Here is a 21,507-nt window from a genome sequence, read left to right as displayed (position 1 = left end):
CCGTATAGTGGGTCAGTTCACACAGTTTTTCAGACATCTCTTTGGCGTTACTAGGCTATCCAATGTGGTTAGGTCAATGCAAAAGGAAATAGAACACGCATGCATGCACGCACACACACACACACACAGACGCACGCACGCACTCTCACACACGCACACACACACACACACACACACACACACGCATGGTACATGCATGCATATGTAGTGAATGCTGGGTGGTTCAGTGCCTCTCCTCACCACTTTTTGAGTTTCCAGAATGAATCAGTGGATTCTAGAAGGTTCTGATGAGTTCCATCATCCACCCTGGCCAGGATGAGAGTCCAGCCAGCCCTCTGACCTCTTCCCTCTCACACCAGACATCTGAGAGGCAGCTCCTCGTACTCCTGCTTCCGCCAAGATCTATGATCACAATGACCATAACAATGGTGTTCACTGTTCACTGTTACAGCATCAGTATAGTCCATGGCTTGATGTTCAAACCTCTGACAGACAGCAAATATCATTACTTTCTTTTCTGTGTCAGTGCCAACTAAGTTACTGCGCAAGTAATGGGACAGTGAAGCATTTTTTCTTCTTTTGGCTCTATACTCCAAAAGTTTAGATTTGAAATCAAACAATTACTATGAGGTAAAGTAGAGCTCAGTTTTTATTTGATGGTATTTGTGTACATATTGGTTTCACCATTCAGAAATTAAAACACTTTTTATGTGTAGTCCCCCTGTTTCAGGGTACCCAAAATTGATTGGACAGATTCATCATGTCCAAATTAAGCACTCATGTTTAGTATTTGGTCGATTGTTTGCCTGAAGTCTGTGACCCATTGATCCCACCAGATGCTGGGTGTCTACTCTGGTGATGCTCTGCCAGGCCTGTACTGTTTGTTTTTAAATATTTGCCTAAAATCGTATCATTAGGAAATGAAATGCATGTTAAATTGGATTTAAATCTGACGACTGACTTGGCCAGTCAATAACTTTACACTTTTTGGACTTGAAAAACTAGACTCAATAGTAGACATTGACAGCTCTCTCATGCCTGCACAAATTATGTGACGGAACACACCTGACTTACAGAAACACCTGTCAAGCCAATTGTCCCATTACTTTTGGGTACCCTGAAATAAGGGGACTATGTATAAAAAGTGTTGTAATTTCTGAGTTAAATCAGTTAACCTCACAGCAATTGTTTGATTTCAAATCTAAACTTTTGGAGTGTAGAGCCAAAAGCAGAACAAATGCTTCACTGTCACATTATTTACGCGGGGCAATGTATATGGTGCCATCTTCAGCCAGTAACGTAATGCAAAGCACTCACACTTGAGTGGCAAAGTACCGAGCTTCACCAAAGTTCAGTGGTGTACTGTTGAGGATGATGATGCAACATTGCATTTAGATATTCATTTAAAATGAGTTGGAGTGATCTGTGTATGGAGAAGTGCCAATGTTTATTATGGAGCTCTTGCAAACAACAAGTGCATATGATTCATCGCTTTACAATAAGCTATATTTACTCTATGATTCATAGAGGAAACTTAGTTCGCAAGAAGAACTGTCAGGTTTACCCCTTCAAGGCATGTTGAGTTCATCATGTGGAAGGTTTACCCCTTCAAGGCATGTTGAGTTCATCATGTGGACGTATTTATTTGCAGCTTAGTCTTATGCTCATGTCAATAGACATAAGCTCTACAAACCATTATATTATTGTCGGTTTAGCTTCCCCTTATCCACAGTTGACTGTCTGCGCAGTGTACTTTCAGTCGCCAATGTTATGTTGTTGTTGTGTGTGTATAGGCAAATTGCCGCGTCGTTGGGCGTCAAATAATGCGTGCCTGCAGGACTATAAAGTTGCAGAGTCATTGTGATGTCGAAATCTCGTTGCTCGCACCGAGAATGCGACGCGTCCCGTAAATTAAAAAGCAAAGCAAAGCACGCAGCGTTCGTGCGCAATCACGCAGCAATGTTTTAAGTTTCTCTCAGTTTTAAATAATCTCTGAACCTGCATTTGAAAAGTATTTAAGATGTCCTTTTTGGGGGCAACGAGTGACTGGCAAGTGCTTGTATTGTTGAACTGACATTCGCGGTGCGCAAAGTCGCCAAATCGGCAGATTAATTTTCATATTCAGTTAGGCAGTCAGTGAGCTATTCAGCTACAACACGATTGCTTTCTCTTTTAACAACAGCAGGCAATATGGAAACTATTTCATGCCATGATTCTATATGATGACCATTTCAGGTGAGTAGGCTATCCAATAGCCTATTTGGCGGATTCAATGCATGCATTTTGTTGTATTAGTAGGCTATTATATTTGTTTTGATGTTGAATGCAGTCTTTTTAAAGGGAAGTGAAAGTCTTTTACTCATCTTCGACAAACATACATGATCCATTGACCGTGCATAAAACTTAGATGGACATTTTGGTTGATTATATCTGCACATCATACAACTACAATTCTATAAATTCGATTGGTGTTTAATGTTTAGAAACAAATACGCCTAAAGAACAGCTTGGCCGAGATTAAACTATGGCTTAATGACTTTGTGGGAAGCCTAATAATTATGAACACTGTACACTACATAAACACGATAAAGATATTGATTTTTCAATTAGTCACTTATGAGCTCAGAAGCACTGGCTTACCTGGAGGGTTTCCATATCAGCCAAGTGAAGTAAAGTAACCCTTTATATCGTAAGTGCCTTGATTAGGAGGGTGTTATGTAATAGCAAGGTTTACACAGCCGTTTATCTTTTTATCCATTTGACTTCTATGATCTCAAAAATTGTCACTGTAGCTAGTGCAGATGCAAAGTACATTGCTAGTGACCCTTTTTTATCTTTTGAAACATTATGGCCCAGCTAGTTGAATAATATAGACTGGAAACTGTGAAAAAAGTTAATTCCCTCAAGAAATAGTTTTACTGGCATTGTCATTTTTTGTCCATGTTTGCTTGCCTTGCAGTTACCCTAAAAGACTTACTGTGTCAAGCAGCATATTACATTTTTATAAATGTCTGTTGTTGCAATGTTGAGTGATTGTATGGTGTGTCTGTCAAATTAAATGAAAGTAATCTTGGGCAAGGTTTCCATCTTACTGGTCTCACCCATTCAACCTCCTCAGGTCCGTGAGTACTTCAAGGCAGAATGCGGTCATGAATGTTATTTAAGGTATTCAAACAATCAGCATGTCTGAAGGTTCATACTGCCTAACTGATTACTTAAAGTATATACTGCGTACTAACCATACTACACACTATTAAGAGCCTACTGCTTAGTAAAATGTATTCAGTAAGCAACACATTTCAACATCATTCAGACTGAGAAATTGTCATCCGTAGTTCAACCAAGTTGTTGAACTTCGCTACTGCCTGCCTCCCTTACCTGCTCCATTGAATTGTGGGACTAAAATCGGAAAGGACTTCCTGAATAGTGTGCAGTGAATTCATCCTACATGGAAAGGCAAATCTAGTATGCCAACCTGGCATTTTGAGTATACAAAATTTTCGTAAATGTCACATACTGCAAAACATTCTAATCTTGCATACTGAAAACGCTTACTACTACTAAGTCGCAGTATGAACTTTCGGACATGGCTAATGTAGTGGTGTCATCGTTCCTTGACCTTCAACAGCTGACAGCGGACAGTGTCAAAGGGTCACTTGGCAACAGGTGTTCCTGTCAATTCCATTGAAGCTCAGTCAATTCAGAAAAGGAATTGAAATTCAAGAATTTAAAGAAAACCTAATTGTAAATAAATGTAAGACTACTTTTCAGTTATTTAATTGGAATTGAAATTCCTACCCTGAATTGACGACCCAAACCCTTAGGACAGCGTAAAAAGTTCACGTGGTGTTGAACAGAGCAGAACTAGAACTAGTTGTTCTAGTGTGTTCCGTCACACTGTGCCAGTCTGTCAATGGTTAACCAGGGCTCTAGCTACGCGCTATTGACTTGAGGGGTGCTCTGACTACAGTATATTGGGGTGTCAAGTGTGTGTGTGTGTGTGTGTGTGTGTGTGTGTGTGTGTGTGTGTGTGTGTGTGTGTGTGTGTGTGTGTGTGTGTGTGTGTGTGTGTGTGTGTGTGTGTGTGTGTGTGTGTGTGTGTGTGTGTGTGTGTGTTAGAGAGTGAATGAATAAATAAGTGAATTAGTGAGTGAGTTCTCTTTCAGTCGACTCGGTTCGACCCCTCACTATGGGACAGTGAATAAGAGGAGGGAAGCAACATTAAACAGTGTAAACAAACCAAACTGAATAGATTCTATTAGCGGAAGCAGCTATAGATGCTGCTTCCGAATGGTGGGACAAGGAGCGCCCTACCCTGCAACCGGGGTCATGGCGCGAGAGACATAACCCCTAGTGAGGACAGGCTGCTTGCATGTCCATTGGGCTTGAGGTGGAGTTCTGTTTTTATTGCAGGAACTCCTCTGGCCAGTGCGCCAGGTAATCTTTTGTAAGGAAAGACACATGCCCATTCCAGCCGTGACTTATTGGACATAATGGGGCCTGTGAAGTGCTGCCTTTTATTAAAGGTGATGTGCTTGTCTACGTTAAGGGTCCGCACCTCAGCCGGGGCACAGCCAGGTACTGGAGACTGTGAGCCCACGGAGTCTCATAGGCCCTCGCACCTGTTGGTGCTAGGGGTTGCGCCTCTTCCTCCTCTTCCCGGCCCCCGAGAGGCCTGGGGTCGCTGAGGACTCTTTCGCTGTGGACGCTGGTCTGGCGAGACCGGTCCTTCGTCTGGTGCGGGGGGGGGGGCCTCTTGGTGACAACGGACATTATACATTCCTCTTTAAAGTTCTGAAAACAACCCTGAGCTCCAATCTATCTGCTTCTCTGTGTTTGCAGATCTGAGGGAACTGGACCGGTGTAAATCATGGCGGAGGCTACATGTATTACACTCCAAGATTATATGGAGCCTTCCTCAAAACACCCATCCAATACGTTCAGATCTGCAAACAATAAAGTAGTAGGTACCAGGGGCTGTTTTTAGACTGGGAAAGGGGCATACAATTCAGTTGGCAGAGTCAGTTAGTTAATGGTTAATATCTCCCTAGGCCTGTATAGTAAGTAGACCAAAGCAAGGGTTAATTTCTAAAACTGGCATGCTGCTATTCCTCTTCCTACTTTGGAGACCACTTGAATTATAACAACCACTTATGAGCTGACTACATCTGTGTCAATAAGTATCTATCTGACCACTTGCGGTATCTGAGTGACTGGTTGGTGACATGACAATCCTAGGGACTGGTGGACTATAGGTTGACAGCCGTGAGCTGCGTGCGTGCGTGCGTGCGTGCGTGCGTGCGTGCGTGCGTCATGCCATTGCCATATGAGCGATCTTTCCAAGTGTTAGGGTTTTGAGTGGTGAGTAAGAGCTCTCTTCCTTCCTTCCTTCCAACCAAGTCAGGCTATGATCATAAATGCTACCCTCTGAACAAGAGTACCTTGTCATCAGTTTTACCCTGGGGCGGTGTGTGGGTGTGTGGGTGTGTGGGTGTGAGTTTTGGAGTTTCTGCAGCTGAAGTGCATTGCTGCTATGCTCTGTACACCGTGTTGACATACTGTAGTTATACACAGTGTTAACCCCCTTAAAGCCTGATCAGGAGGACTGCACAAGGCGATACAGCCTAAGCACAATGGCCCTTTATGTGAAACTCTCTCCTTCTCTCTTTCAATGACTCTCTTTCTTTCATTCTCCCTCTGCCCCTTTCCCTCTGTCTCTCTTTTGGGAAATGATGAAGATATAGCTGGTTACCCCCCCCCATTTCTTTAGCTCTTTCTCTCTTCTCCGTCCCTCTTCTCTCCTCCATTCTCTTTCTTCCCCCCTCCTCTGTGGTGGTTCTGGGTCTCATGACTTGTGATCAGGCTGGCTGTAAGGCGAGGGGTCGGAGCACAGCTGGAGGCGGACCCAGGCCCTGGCCCTGTTCCGTACCAGAAGGCATCTCAGAACTCACAGTGATGATAACCTCTCGAGGGTCTTTAAAACCTGCCAGTGTTTTACTTTAGTAGAGTAGACAAACCAAAACAACCCAGACCATGACGTGCAACAAACATTGTGACAAAACAAGTTTGATAAACAGGTGGCGAGGAATGCACTGTTGCAGTTGCATGCGAAAAATGCTTCTGTGCTGTAGTCCTATTGTTTGGTTGATAGTGTTTATCTATCTGTAGTTGTACTGTCAAAACAAATCAAACTTCATTTGCATAGCACATTTCATAGACACAGATGCAATACATTGAACTTTACAGGTAGAATACTGTGGTTAGCATGTACGCACAGAGTAAAGTAAGCATACCCCCACACATCTTCTGTGTGGGCTTTGTGTGTTTTCTGTCCTTATTCAGTTTAGATGGTATCTCTGTCTAGAATGAGGTCATCTAGAATGAGGTTGAGAAAGATTAGACAGTGAGATCATAAAGCTTCTTTGTGTAACAACCATATAAATAGAATGAGTTGAGTTGGTTGTTAATAAAGCTTTAAACTGAATCTTCCAAATGAAACAACAAAAGAAGTACACCCAGCACGGAATGTTGATTTGAATGGCCGTGTTTGTTCTACTCATTCTATTTCTAGGGTACCAAGGGGTCTCTTCTAGAACATCATGTCTTTCAAGCCTCTGTTTGATCATCACTTAACTCACCATTTGTCTCGTGTCTTTATGGTCTCCCCTATCCGGTTCTGCCTGTGAAATAGGGAAGTGAAACTACAGCAGTTGAGCCTCCATACGAGTGTGCTACAGGCCAATAGTCACTGGCTGTAGGCCCCTCTCAGTGTCTGTTATAATTTTTTTTCATTATTTTTAAGACACATGCACGCCCAGGGTAAAACTGATGACAAAGTACTCTTGAGGGTAGCATTTCTGACAGCCTGACTGAGTTGTACAATATGGTTCAGCATGAACAGTGCTAGAAACTGAAGTGAGATATTTGGCAAAAGGAGGACAAATATGTCATGAGAGACTTTCACCAACACAATTAGCTCAGTTTACCTCAAAAACAGAGTGACATGTGAATTGCCTATTGTATTGATTTCATTGTCTTGTTTTTACAGGATTGCTGTAATGTCACCCAGATGAACTGAGGTCACCGACTCACCATGTCAGATCACCTCCAATGGTGCTGTCTTAGTGTTGACCACCCTGTCTTACCCTGGAATTAGCGCTACAGGCCAAAGCACAGAAGACTTAGATCTGGTATCTGGTCTGAATCACAATGCTCTGGAATCTCTGTTTCAAATGAGGACCATCTAAACCAGAACTTCATGGACTAATACATTTCTAGATTAATTTATGGGTTGAATTAAGAATCAATGGAAAGCTTTAAAACTGTAAATGGACATACACAACAGCAGTTGATTACGGTGAGAAAGTGGGGTGGTTCAGGGATATATCATTGATGCCTTCTCAGTTTTGAAGCAATATAATATGATAATATTAAGGTGTGTGAACTATGCCTCTTGGTTTGGAATCAGAACCAGGCAGCCATATTGGACCCCAGATCTGTGATGGGAGGCATTTCTCTTTGTCCCACCAGCTGCTTCCAGATCATTCTGTTCCTCTGTGTGTAGTGTGGCTGGGTGTGGCGTCACACTGTTAAAATAACTTTTAAATGGATCCCTCTGCTCTCAGGAAATACTCTGCCAACAGCAATAGGTGTGGATTGTTTATGCTTAAAATCTGGAAAATGGAGGAACTCTGGACAATACCTACACAGGAACCATCATTCTGATCCATTAGACAATTGATTTTATTAATCTCGAAATTGAGATTGTTTACCTAGGACTCTCATCTTTAGATTGAATTCTAAAAGGCTATTGAGTTAGAAAACACCACCACAGAATCACCAGGATGCTTTGCCAACGGAAAAAGCGCCTCACCAAGGACGCTGACTTCTCTGCCATCGCGGTGCCATCGATGCGGGGGTCTGGCTACCTGGACTACACGATCGAGACCCATCCGTCCAGAGCCCTGCAGGCCATGGACGAGTTCAGACGGCATGAGATGCTCTGTGACCTGATCCTCCATGTCACCAGCAAAGAAAAGACTGTCGACTTCAAGGTTAGAGACCCACTCTTCTGGATAGTTTGTATTTGATATGGTGTTATAGGCCTAAATACCAAAAATATACTTTTTAAACATAATGGGCTTATGGAAAGTCATTTTGGATAAAAAAAAACATCTGCTGAATCAGTAAGATGTGAATGTCCTTAGGACTTGAGGATATGGTTTGCCGTGTCTTATAGTTGTCTACCTCTTTGCTGTACACTTTATTTTACAGTCCATTTTCAACTGATATTTTACCTGATATTCACCAATAAATAATGTGGTTGCAATTACACTTTGATACTTTGGTACATTTCAACACAAAATTGGTAACTATCTTGCACCAAACAATACCTAGGCCTATTGATGCTCAGGTTATCATATGGTAATTAATTACTAGGTAATTACTATGTAATTACTACTTAATTACAGGTAAATACAGTGGACTGTGAAATAGAGTGTGATGCTTTACCTCCCTCAGGTGCACAAGGTGGTGCTGGCTGCCTGCAGCCCCTACTTCAAAGCCATGTTCACCAGCAGTTTTAAGGAGTGCCATGCGTCAGAGGTGACGCTTCGTGACGTCTGCCCCCTGGTGGTCGGGAGGCTCATTGACTTTGCCTACACCGCACGCATCACAGTGGGGGAGAAGTGTGTGCTCCACATGTTACTGGCCGCCATGAGGTACAAGGTTGAGACGAAGAGGGTTTAAACTAGGGTTTCAGATTTTGTTTAGGACTATGGGTTTTTCCTGACTGTATGACAAGACCAGGAAAAACTCACCGAAAAACAATAACCCTCTAAGTAGAGCCCAGTTTATCCTAGTAAAGTCACATGGTCAGAAAAAGCTCCTGCCCCAAATTGTTTATCAAGATTTTTTAAGAGGAAAATTGCTTCTGTGAACAAGGAAATTGAGCTCTCCCAGTTAGTGGAGCTGAATTAAGTGATTGGAACAGTTTGCTCCCATGTGTATTTCCTGATCTCTTATGACATGATCTCCGTCAAATCCTTATTTCTAGATATTGATAGGACCTTTACTAGATATATAGTTGAATAACATGTAGTGGTCTATTTGCATTAAACAGTCAGCTATTCTTTTCTTTTTAGTAAGGTCTCTTTATCTCATTCTAGGTACCAGGTGGAGGATGTAGCCAAGGCGTGCTGTGACTTCCTCACTAAACACCTGGAGTCAGCCAACGTCATCGGGATCGCCCGGTTCGCTGAAGAGATCGGCTGCACCGAGCTACACCTGAGAAGCCGGGAGTACATTAACACACACTTCAACGAGGTACTGTTAACTTGTGTGATGGTGTCCACATACACACACACACCTCCCCAGGGTAAAACTGATGACAAAATACCCTTGTTTAGAGGGAAGTATTTCTGATTGATTTGATGTATTGGCCCAATATCCATGGTTATTGTCCACAGAAGTAAACAGGATTCTCTGCCCATTCGTATACATGCTCCGAGAAGTAGTAGACCCCTCTCACTGCTGCTGTGAAGCTATCTGCAGCATTATTCACATTGTGTATAGAACAACACTCGGTACAGTTACAGATTTGATATCTCAAAGCACAATCAGAGGAAAGCAGTTGCAATGTATGATCTGATTATTAGTTTTCCAGTTTTCAAACAAGCTCAAGACAATTTCAAACCAACCCTGAGACCCTAAACACCCCAGACCACGTTTGTCCCCCTCACCGATGTGAAGGGACTGGAGATGGGTTAGCAGCAATATGGTTGGAACCCCACCTATCAGATAATTTGCCTACCTTATCCTTTCTGATCTATGGACAGAAGGGTAATGTGTGAGGAGGGGTTGGGTTGAAATGGTCCCACAGCTCAGTATAAGTAGGTTACCTGTAAATGGGTTGTAGGCCTTGCCGATGTTGGTGAAGACAATGTTGGTGAAGGGTCCGACAGCTCCTGAATCAGTCAAACCCACAGAGAAGGCGACCTTTGGTCTGTCTGTGAACACAGGAGTGAAAACATACTGATAATTCGATTTTTCAATTTCTGGTATTCTCAAGCAGACAGTGCGAACTGTATTACTTTGTTCTGCCAAAACATTATTAATGAACTTCAGTGTTGTTATCATGCGGTAGTTGTGAAACAGTGATGGTCTGCTATCGATAATTGCCAATGTCTAACAGGAAGTCTGGATCACGTTGTGTTTTTGATGAGTTGAACTGAGTTCAATCCCCAATGCAATCCAATGCTTAACTCTGTCTTCAGCTCTTCCACTTGGCTCTCACTGGCACTCAGTCTGGCCTTGAAGGCTGACAGTTCATCTGCTTAGACTGAAATTATGAAAATAATTAATTAATGGTCAGCCTATATGGACCAAATGAGAAACAAAATCCAGTTTTCTTATACATTCATTCTGTGTATATCCCACAGAATATGTCACCTTCTAATCTGCCATTTTCAGTGTGGCCAAAGAGAGCAGCAAAGCACATATCTACATGCTTCACCTTTAACTTATAAATACATTTACTAACTTATACAATCCCATTTGATGTTAATATTCAACAAAACCACTATGAACAAATTAAATTTAGGTGAATTATTCTTTTATTAACTTGTCATGAATGTTCCTCATTACCTGCATTCTCAGTTGCACTGGCTGTCACTCTGGCCTCCATGGCTGACAGTTCAGCTGGTTGGACTGCATTCATAGTTTCATTGGCTGTCACCATGGCTGTTTGGGCAGAAAATACATAATAAGGGGGCGCTCAGTGGCGTAGCACACTAAGGCGCATACCATATCATCGCAAGGTCCCTGGTTCGATTCCAGCCATCGACATATCCTGCATGTCATCCCTCCTCTCTCTCACCCATCCTTCCTGTCAATCTCTACTATCTCTATCCCAATAAAAGCAGAAATACCCTTAAATATATATATAAAAATATATATATATATTTTTTTTTTAAAAAGCATAATAAAAACATGAACCCTGTTTCATATGCATATATACTGTATCACACAGAATAAGTCACCTTCTTACCTCCATTCTCTGTCTTCAGCTCCTCCACCTGGCTCTCACTGGCACTCATTCTGGCTGCCAAGGCTAAAATGATATCAGAATTAGAAAGAGTAGTAACTTACAATGTAAACAGAGATAAATCCAATCCACTGTAAGAATGTGAATTCCATATTCCTCCATTTATCTACATGTATTTGCACCTTCACTCTCAGTTACAGTCAATCAAATAATACTTTATTCATTCATATTTGTGAACTCTATGATCAATTCAAGTTTAACCTCTCTTATATTACCTGCATTCTCTTTCTCCACTTCTTACACCTTGTTTTGATGGCACTGTAGTTCAGTCCTAGTTACACTCAGCTCCACTCTAAGATCTGTCACTGTGTTTCTCTGCTCTTCTACCTTGCCCTCACTGGCTGTCACTCTGGCTTCCAAAGCTGCAATGCTGTCCCTCATCCTGGTCTCCATGTTCCTCAGCTCCACTCTCAGGCTCCACCATGATGGTTCCCAGGTTGTGCACCATGTCTCTCAGCTGCTTCATCTCAGTCCAAATGTCAGGTTGGGTGGTTGTGCTGCGTTTGTCGGTCGTGCCTGTAGCTTCTGTCCTTTGGCTTTCAAAAGTTCTAGTTAGTACCAAAAAAGGGTTCACCCTTTTGAAGAACCCTTATGGGTCCCATGTTAAGCCTTTTTGGGTTTCATGTTGAACCCTTTCCACAGAAGGTTCTAAATGGAACCCAAAAGGGTTCTTTAAAGGGTGCCCCTACAGGGACAAATGAAGAACCCTTTTTCTATAAGAGTGTATATGAACCTCTCTCACCATGCTCTCCCTCCCTGCACTGTGAGCCTGTTGAGTGATGTAATTCTCTCCCTCTAGTCTCTTCTTGAGCCCGCGCCCCAGACAGACAGAGCAGCAACACCAGCAGAGCTTCAGCATCCTTCCTTCTAACACAATGCTTCTTCAGATATTCTGCACTTTATGAGGCTCAGTCCTCGTCCTTATATACACAAACACTATATGAGAGACGTCCCCATCCCAAATGGACATTTAGAAACTAAAGCCAAGGACACTTTAATGAAAGATTTGATCAGATAATTTTCACCTGATAGCAGGTCATATCAATCCATGTTGTTTAAGACTGTGGGAAGTCTGCGTGTGTGTGTGTGTGTGTGTGTGTGTGTGTGTGTGTGTGTGTGTGTGTGTGTGTGTGTGTGTGTGTGTGTGTGTGTGTGTGTGTGTGTGTGTGTGTGTGTGTGTGTGTGTGTGTGTGTGTGTGTGTGTGTGTGTGTGTGTCCCGTGTGCGTGTGTGAGAGCTTACATTTGCTAGTGCATGTGTGTAACTAACTGTATGTCTACTCTCTATGTCTCCCTATTCTAGGTGACCAAAGAGGAGGAGTTCTTCAGCCTCTCTCACTGCCAGCTGTTGGAACTCATCAGTCAGGACAGTCTCAAGGTGCTCTGTGAGACAGAGGTGTGTATGTATATTTTTTTTAATTATTTTTAAACTTTTTTTTAATACACTTTAGATATGTGTGTGTATATACTGTATGTTTATTATGTGTGAGTCTAGTCTATTGGTACGTAGTAACATGCTATTTTTTTTCTATTACTGTAGCTAAGACCTCAACATATTAATTGTTTGGTAATTATCGTGTTATTATCATGCCATTTTGAGGTAAATCGAAGGTGAATAGTAGATTGTAAAATAATCTTATTTTAGCATGTGGGTCACCCTCCCTACATGTATACATGCTACTGTGGCAAGCACAACCACCTAGACAGAGTGACATGGTATATACAAGTCAAACCAATCCATTTCAGGTGTATAAGGCCTGTACTGACTGGGTCCGCTGGGACGTGGAGGGCCGGGCCCAGTACCTGCATGCCCTCCTCAATGCTGTCCATATCTATGCACTGCCACCCAAGTTCCTGAAACGCCAGCTCCAGTCCTGCCCCATCCTCAGCAAGGCAAGTAGTCTTCTGTATGTCTATGGCTGTGGAGGTTGCAGCATTACCATTATTGAGGCATAGACGGTAATGTAGAGACAGGTGCTGGTAGTAAACCGAATTTCTCCCTCTGGTAATTGATGATGTGCATCCATAGTCATCCATCCATTCATCCGTTTGTTTGTCTGTTCATCCGTCCATTCATTCAGATCCATCCATCATTTACGCTTTCACTCATCCTTCCTTCTTTCCCTCCTAACAGGCCAACTCCTGCAAGGACTTCCTGTCTAAGATTTTCCAGGAGATGGCATTGAGGAAGCCCCTCCCGCCTGCACCCCACCGCGGCACCCAGCTCATTTACGTGGCTGGCGGGTACGCGCGTCTAGAAACAGAAGGAATAGACAGAATGTGCGTCTAATAAAAGAGATCAGGAAATACACATGTAGCTTCATCTGACTCCCCTGTTCAAATAGATACTTCCTGAAGATTTCTGTAGATGAATGACATCACTCTCTGATCCCTGTGTAGGTACCGTCACCACTCTCTGGCTTCCATGGAGGCGTACGACCCCCGGGGGAACACCTGGCTGAGGCTGGCCGACATGGTAGCGCCCTGCAGTGGCCTTGGGGCCTGTGTGCTGTTCGGCCTGCTCTATACGGTACAGGGCAGCCATAGCCAGGCCTTGCTTCATGGCCACTTTTCTTAGGTTAACCCTTACCCTAACCCGAATTCTTACCCGAACCCATTCCTTACTTTAACCGTAATTTTGAATTGTTAGCATTAGCGACTTCCCGGTTAGCGATAATTAATAGCCAATGAAACCATAGCGAGGCGGGACAAAGAGGCTATTAGCCAACCAAAGCACATAATCATATCATGTTGTAGCCTTAATTCTTGGCCTATGTCTTAGCTTGCGTGGGGTCTAGAAACCAGATGATAATGAATTAGACAGAGTAAAGAAGAGACCAGAATGTACACATGTGGGAGCCCACAGAAATACAATGATCATCATTCTCATTCTATGTGGGAGCCCACTGTTTCATCGGGTGTGTCTCGATGGTCTAAAGTAGCTTCCTCCCCTTGTCTCCTCTCCTTTGTCTGCACGGAGAACAGGAGAGGAGGACGCCACTTTAGACCATTGCAATGCACCTATTCAGTAGCATTTACTGGGAGAGTTCCACTTGGTTTCCCAGAGCAGAGACGGCAACTTTCCTGAGGAAGCTTATGAGGACCATCACTGTCTAAAACTCTTCTTTGTCTTGCATTCCAGGTGGGGGGCAGGAACCTGTCTCTGCAGAACAACACGGAGTCCAGTACTCTGTGCTGCTACAACCCCATGACCAACCAGTGGACCCAGCACGCCTCCCTCAACACCCCCAGGAACAGGGTGGGCGTGGCAGTGGTGGACGGGAGCATCTACGCCGTGGGGGGGTCCCAGGGCTCAACACACCACAGCACTGTGGAGAGGTGAGGGGGCAGAGTATTGGTAGTGCATTGCTGAGGGTTGAGGGTTCAATTCCTGATGGAACCATATATACTAGAAATGGTAAGTCGCTTTGGATAATAGTGTCTGATGAATGGGATTTATTATTATTATTATATATTTAAAGAGCAGATTGGCATAATGGAAGAGTGGTAAGAAATAGATACTGTGTGTGGTGGAATGGCATAGGAAAAGGCAAACAATGACTTCAGAACGAGAACAAGAATACCCTCCCAGTCTCTCCCCCACCCGAGGGTAATGTTGGAATGATGTAACAAATTAGAACACAACACTAATAATTAGACCACAACACAGCCTCGTTCAGGACGTGTTGGGACATTCCGAGGAATGTATATCCCATTGGGAATGCTTTACATCTCCCTGCTGCTCCACGGCTAACAGGGAAGAGATAATCCTCAACGGAATGTCATCTCTTGGATCAATAATCAGTTTGGGAAATGATAACAAAGATTTAATTCTGAAGCAAGGAGTCCTTTTGTTTTTGGCTATGGTTCATGTTTTACTTATACAAAGCTCTATAGCCTTTCTGTCTCACGCTAGACCATAGACTAAGTCCCTTGAATCCAATCTCTCCCTTTTTTTTCTAAATAATAACAAACATAGACCCCAGAGACTGGAGAAACTAATGGCTCCGTGTCTGAAATCAATAACAGTTTGGAGAGACCTCAGACAAGTGTGAAATCCCGGGGGGGGTTCTTCTCTGTCCGTGCTATAGGGGTAGCAACAATCCCCAGAGCGTTAAATAAAGCCTGTAAATAGATGCCACACTCGCCTTGTAGCTTTAGTTAATCCACTTAAAGTTGACTGGCTCATATAGATTGAGTTACTTACATGCTCTTGGAAGCACAGCACACAGCACTACAGTACACTACTTTAGCTTAGCTTAGTCTGTCTCAGTCCCAAGTTACAATGAAATAGACAAATGTGTTGAATTAATTGATTGATTGATAAAAGTGTACAATTATTGTGGTGTAGATGATGATGACGATAATTATTATCATTATAATAGAGGTGATAACAATGGTGCTAGCAATGAATGGTACCTCTGACAGTGAGGATGACTATGATGATGATGATAACAGTCAACTACCTCTGACAGGTACGACCCAGAGACCAATCGCTGGGCTTCTGTATGCCCAATGTCGGTGGCCCGTTTGGGGGCAGGGGTGGCATCGTATGGGGGGGCTCTCTACGTGGTGGGTGGCTTTGATGGAGAGAACCGCTGGAACACAGTAGAGAGATACCAACCTGATGCCAACACCTGGCAACAGCTGGCACCTATGAACTCTGTACGCAGTGGATTGGGTGAGTGTGTTCAGGTGTGTGTGTGTTCCTAGACAAACTGTTGTGAGGACTCTTCACACTTTAGGGGTTACATCTCTCTGTCACGTATGTGTACGTGTGTGTGTGACCTCTCTGTATCTGTGTGTCTGTACCTGTGCAGGTGTGGTGTGTGTGGACTCGTACCTGTATGCTGTAGGGGGGTATGATGGACGGACCCAGCTGTGTTCTATGGAACGCTACAGTATAACCAGGGACGTGTGGGAACCAGTGGCCTCCATGCAACATTGTCGCAGTGCACACGGAGTCACCATCTACCAGGGACGCATCTTCGTACTGGGTCAGTCCCATCACACAGCATCAATGCATTCACGTAATGTCCACTTCTGAGGGAAATATTTTTTTTGTTCAGCATTTGTTAACATTCATTAAGGGGTTTGTGCTCCATGTGCTTTTGAGGCCTTTGAAGCTGTATATAAAATTATATCTGAAAATTGTAAACGAGGCTTTATCATATTGAGTGGTATATAAGTCATTATATCGTTACGGTATATTTCAATTTCACTTTTAAATTGGCTTTATGACATTTTATATGACATTGTAAATTCTGCCATAACAACAAAATACGTATAAATAAAAGTAAAAGTATTCAGACAATTCATACAATAATGATAATAATAATATGATAATAATTGTTCCAATAAAGATAGAATTAAATACAGTATGTTAATGAAAATATTTCTCTCTCTCAACAATAGCAATAAACAACATTACAATGTTTTGTTATATATCTCACATACCTGTCTGTCTGTCTGTCTCCAGGGGGTTTTAACCAGGCTGGCTTCCTGTCCAGTGTGGAGTGCTACTGTCCTGAAACCAATGAGTGGACCTACGTCATCGACATGCCCCTGGGCCGTAGCGGAATGGGCATTGCCGTTACCATGGAGCCCTGCCCTGGCAACCTGCCCGAGGAGGAAGAGGAAGAGGAAGCGACATAAACTGAAACAAAGTAATATATGTTTAATGATATGGGTTGAATATCAAAAGTCTTTCCCTGATTCCTCGCATCCTCTCTCCTCGCCTCCTTGTCAAAATGCATTGGAGGAGAAGGCTCAAGAGGAGGAAGGACTCTCTGCTCCAATTAGTTTTGAGAAAGAAGGATAGAGGATGCTAGGAATTAAGGAAAGACTTTTGAGATTTGGCCAATGTCATTTAACAGGCAATTGTTTAATCCAAAGCCAGTTACACTTAGCACATGTAATCTGTACAGGATCTGGCCCGTGTGGGAATTGAACCCTCAACTCTGGTCTAATAAGCACCATGCTCTGACCAACTGGATCATCATTTTCACGATCCAACCTATAAAGACACAATCGAGTCTGCCACTGTTGTTGCCATGTCAAAAACACTGATCAAGGAAGATACATCATTCTTAGAGATGATGTTGTGAGCATCAACAAATTAAAACGTTCCAAATGGCCCGCCCTAATGTGGCCGCCAGTGGACCTATCGGAAGAGGACGAGAAGGAGCAAGTGACCTCATAAAGCTGACCTCATAATGATCAGGATGCTACAGAGCCCACCTGATCACACCATTTCTCTATCTGAGTCTCTCTCTTTATTTCTTTCTCTCTCCCCCCCTCCTTCTCCCTTTTTTCTTTTCTTTCTCTCTGTTTTGTAAAGAGGAGAGAGGTACAGTATGACACTGTAGTATTGATGAACACTGTAAACTAAGTTTATGGACACAATGTTGTTTATTTGCACAGCTCTATATGATATGTCTGAGAACATTTAGAGGCAAGAAGAGGCTAGAAGAATAGTTTTTTTTCTCCAAGTAAGGACTTAGTAAATACTTTAGCTGAGGTGAGCAGCAGAGCACTATTCTGGCAATACCATACCATACACTCACCGAACACTTTATTAAGAACTCTAGTCATACTGCTCTTAAAACAGCCTCAATTCTTCGTGGCATTGATTCCACAAGATGTTGGCAACATTCCTTTGAGATTCTGGTCTATGATGACATGATTGCATCATGGAATTCCTGCAGATTTTTCAGGTGCACTTTCAAGCTGTGAATCTCCCGTTCTGCCACATCCCAAAGGTGTTCTATTGGATTCAGATCCGGTGACTGGGAAGGCCACTGAAGAACACTGAACTCATTGTCCAGTTTGAGACGACTTTTGCTTTGTGACATGGTGTATTACCATGCTGGAAGTAGCCATTAGAACATGGGTAAATTGTGGCCATGAACGGATGCACATGGTCAGCAACAATACTCAAATAGCCTGTGGCATTCAAGCGATGATTGACTGGTATTAACGGGCCCAAAGTGTGCCAAGAAAACATTCCCCACACCTTCACACCACGTCCACCATGAGAAGATGTACAGGTGTTCCTAATAAAGTGCTCAGTGAGTGTATAACTATGATTGTATTATGATTGTGAGATTGTATTATAGCCAAGTGTTTCACATTCACTGTTGAGGGCAGGAATATTAAAGCCAATGTTTTTTTTGTATGTTGGTGAATAGCCACTAGATGGTGGAATACTTCCAGAAAGGGAAGGAACTTTGGTGTGGTGATGCCCTCTGTTTCAACATTCAGCAGTGTACTGTAATGTTAGAACTGTCACAGAACCAGTCTCAAACCCAGTTCCAATTCCATTCCATTGTATAACATTAGGACTGATTTTTTTGGATGCCAGAGCAAAGGGTTATTCATTTGTGGGACAAACATTTTAGAATGGAACCCCTGTAGATAACATTATACAAACTCCTTCCTCCAATGTTTAAAGGGCTCATACGAGGAGGTTGTCACCTGTGGATTCAATCACTTCCCCGTAATGTAAGTCAAGTCTTATTGACAATAGTGACGGAATAAAAACAGAAAATACATTCATGTCTGGGTGCAGAGAATCATGTATGTGTGCATCATATTTAAATAAACAACCCATTCGTCTTAGAATTCTAATTATCTTCATTGGACTGTACAGGAGACGTCACCGCATTAGTCACCACTAGCGTACGTCAGTGTACGTAGTGTTTACTTATGAGCACAGAGCCTCAGTGCCTGTCTTTCCTCTCTGTGTTTCACCTGCAGTTATCTCTGTGTGGCACCAGGAAGAGCCGTCAGAATTTCCAGATAGAACAGCTTTGTAGAACAGTGATGTGTGTCTGTTATATGAACCAGAGAACCATGTCAGCTCTATAAATTATATTTCTATCTGCAACTGTTCTGAACGTTTCGCCTCACTGAATACATCTATTAGAATCCAGGCCCCGGCTTCTGATTGGTAGATGAGGACTGAGGAGAGTTCCCCTCTTACAATGTGGAGCCCTTTGAGCATAGTGAAAGGAGAGAGAAAAAATAATGTTTTTGTTTTACCTATTGCATTGTTCTCTTTCCACCTGCTAATTTGAAATGCAGTTTTTTTCATCCAGGACCACCTCTAAAACAAGATGATACATCTTCAGTGATTAATTCTGTCACCAGAATTTAAAATAATTAAATAATAATATATACAGAACATGCAATTCATTGTTTTATGAGAGAGAGAGAGAGATCGAGATATCTTACTCACTACTTAAAACCCTAACACTTGGGACTCGCATGGCTCACATGGCAATGGCATGATGCATACAGTGCACACACACATACATGCACGCACACATACACACTTCTCTCTTACATACACATACACACACACATACAGTACATGCATGCACTCTCTCTGATACTAGTCTGTCTCTCCTACACATCCGGAAACAGATATGCTTCAATGTGTTCATTGTCTCCTGAGGGGAGCCTAAATGTGTAAAGTGACCTTGGGAAGTGATGACCATCAACATCCCTGCCTGCAAAGCTAATCTGTTACAATTCTGAAGGATGCTCCAATGTATGGAGCCACCCATGAAGGTGACATTGGTGGGTTGATGATAACATACGCATACGCACACACACACACACACACACACACACACACAGAACATGCATGCAAATACAGCCACCATGATTAGTCTGTTTGAGTTCCACACACCATGTTCCAGGTGATATACTGTATGTGTTCTTTATCCCATCTAAGTGTGTTGTTACCTGCTCCAGTAGTGCACCAGGTGTTGTAGGGACGGCCCCCATTAAACTCTTAGACATCGTCTGTGATTGATTGGTGGGTACTATTTATTATAGTAGATGAGCCATTTCCCCCCTTAGTGAATTGTACCTGAGCTTGGTTTCAGTTGAGAACAAATACTGTGTGACAGATTTCTGTCTACCCTAATTTATTTCATAGCATGTAAGTCTACCCTTTTCATGTTTTAGTACATTGATTATTTTAGATTAATAAATGAATGTAAGCAAAAGCATGCACGCACGCACTCACACACACACACACACACACACACACACACACACACACACACACACACACACACACACACACACGGTATAATAATGGTGAGTTTTGTGACAAAGGACATCAGATTGGACCCAAACCAAACACACATCATTACCTCTGCAAGGTTCTGGGTCTGCTGTTGTGGTCGTCACTTTTGCTCTATAACCACATGCAGGCGTCCCGGATCAGTTTGTTGACTTCTCTTTATAAAGATCTTGTCTTGAATGTAATCATAGGGACCATAGGACATGATGTGTGCTGTTGAGGCAGACCATTTCATCTTGACCTAATGTGTGAAGTGAAATGCATGCAGCATTACACTGATTAACCATTTGAAGACACTTTTAACCTCTTGCTTGACTTGTGGCCGCAAGTCACACAGAGAAGCAGCAACACACAACGGCAGGCTAATAGACTACTTCTGTTGAAGACAAACGGCACAATATTTAGAATGTAATATCGTTTATTATGTATTCTGATTCACATCGTTCTCAATTCAAACTCTTCAGTTCTCTTCGTTGTTGGCCAAAGAAAAACAACAAGTAAAGCTGAGAGACACACAATGTAGCCTACACGTTGTGCGGCGAGATATCCACTGTGTTCAGCTCGACTCTGTTTCTCTCAAACTCGGAGGAAAGCATGAGTGGACGGTTTCAAGCTCCCCTCTCGCTGAATTGATTCTACTATGGGTTCGCTCGAAACGCGGCTCTCTAGCGCGGGGTCGGATATGTGACATGTTTTTCTATACCACCCCTTTAGACAAACACATATTGACAAACTACAGTGTCTTCGCGGTCTTGATCATTGTATTTAGACTCAAATACAACTGGACACAAAGATAATCAGACGGTCTTGAGGTATAAGACGTTCTATGGAAGACTGCCCCCCTGTACCCAAAATTGGTTTATTCCACAATTTATTCCAGGGAAAGACTGACAGTTTTTTGGGTCATGAAGCAGCTGTTCAAGTCACTGTCTCGGCCTCCCTCCGCAAGAATAAGGAATTAGTACATTTTAAATTAGATAACGAACATGTTGGTGTGTGGAGGGAAACGTGTACCGACAGTGTGGTCGAATCTACTGAATAAACGAGTAACTCTGAATGAAAAGTATTTTCACTGCACAGGAAAAAGGATTTTCATGTTTGTTTAGTTGTTTGTGTCTTTCTTTCAACACCTCCACCACTCTATTTAAATAACTCTTCTACAAAAAGATAATATTTAAGCCTACATACCTATAAGCCTTCATTGGTACTAAATGATGCAATTTTCATATAATGAAGAACATTATAGTGATGTAACCTACACTGATTATCATGAACAAACAGAAAACTGACATTTTAACATTATGATAC

At 42.6% G+C, this 21,507-nt stretch overlaps 1 protein-coding gene across 3 annotated transcripts; it reads left to right on the top strand.

Moving 5' to 3' along the window:
* Positions 1 to 1,890: 1,890 nt before the first annotated feature.
* keap1a (kelch-like ECH-associated protein 1a) lies at positions 1,891 to 19,473 on the top strand. Of its 3 annotated transcripts, XM_083683907.1 has the most exons (13): positions 1,891 to 2,235; positions 7,049 to 8,054; positions 8,521 to 8,720; positions 9,168 to 9,324; positions 12,406 to 12,498; positions 12,849 to 12,995; positions 13,237 to 13,382; positions 13,503 to 13,632; positions 14,245 to 14,441; positions 15,578 to 15,783; positions 15,923 to 16,099; positions 16,582 to 16,768; positions 17,030 to 19,473. In XM_083683907.1, the coding sequence occupies exons 2-12, from the start codon at positions 7,845 to 7,847 to the stop codon at positions 16,755 to 16,757; spliced, it is 1,839 nt and encodes a 612-aa protein (XP_083540033.1). In that variant the 5' UTR covers positions 1,891 to 2,235; positions 7,049 to 7,844; the 3' UTR covers positions 16,758 to 16,768; positions 17,030 to 19,473. The 3 variants fall into 3 exon arrangements, with proteins under 3 accessions (XP_083540033.1, XP_083540034.1, XP_083540032.1); XM_083683908.1 differs by having other exon boundaries at positions 13,237 to 13,346; positions 16,582 to 19,472; XM_083683906.1 differs by having other exon boundaries at positions 16,582 to 19,472.
* The last annotated feature ends 2,034 nt before the right edge of the window (positions 19,474 to 21,507 follow it).

This window comes from Argentina silus (assembly GCF_951799395.1).
Source record: "Argentina silus genome assembly, chromosome: 13".
Taxonomy (NCBI): domain Eukaryota; kingdom Metazoa; phylum Chordata; class Actinopteri; order Argentiniformes; family Argentinidae; genus Argentina; species Argentina silus.
Note: the sequence above shows the minus strand (reverse complement) of the source record. Positions and strands in the feature narration are given on the sequence as shown.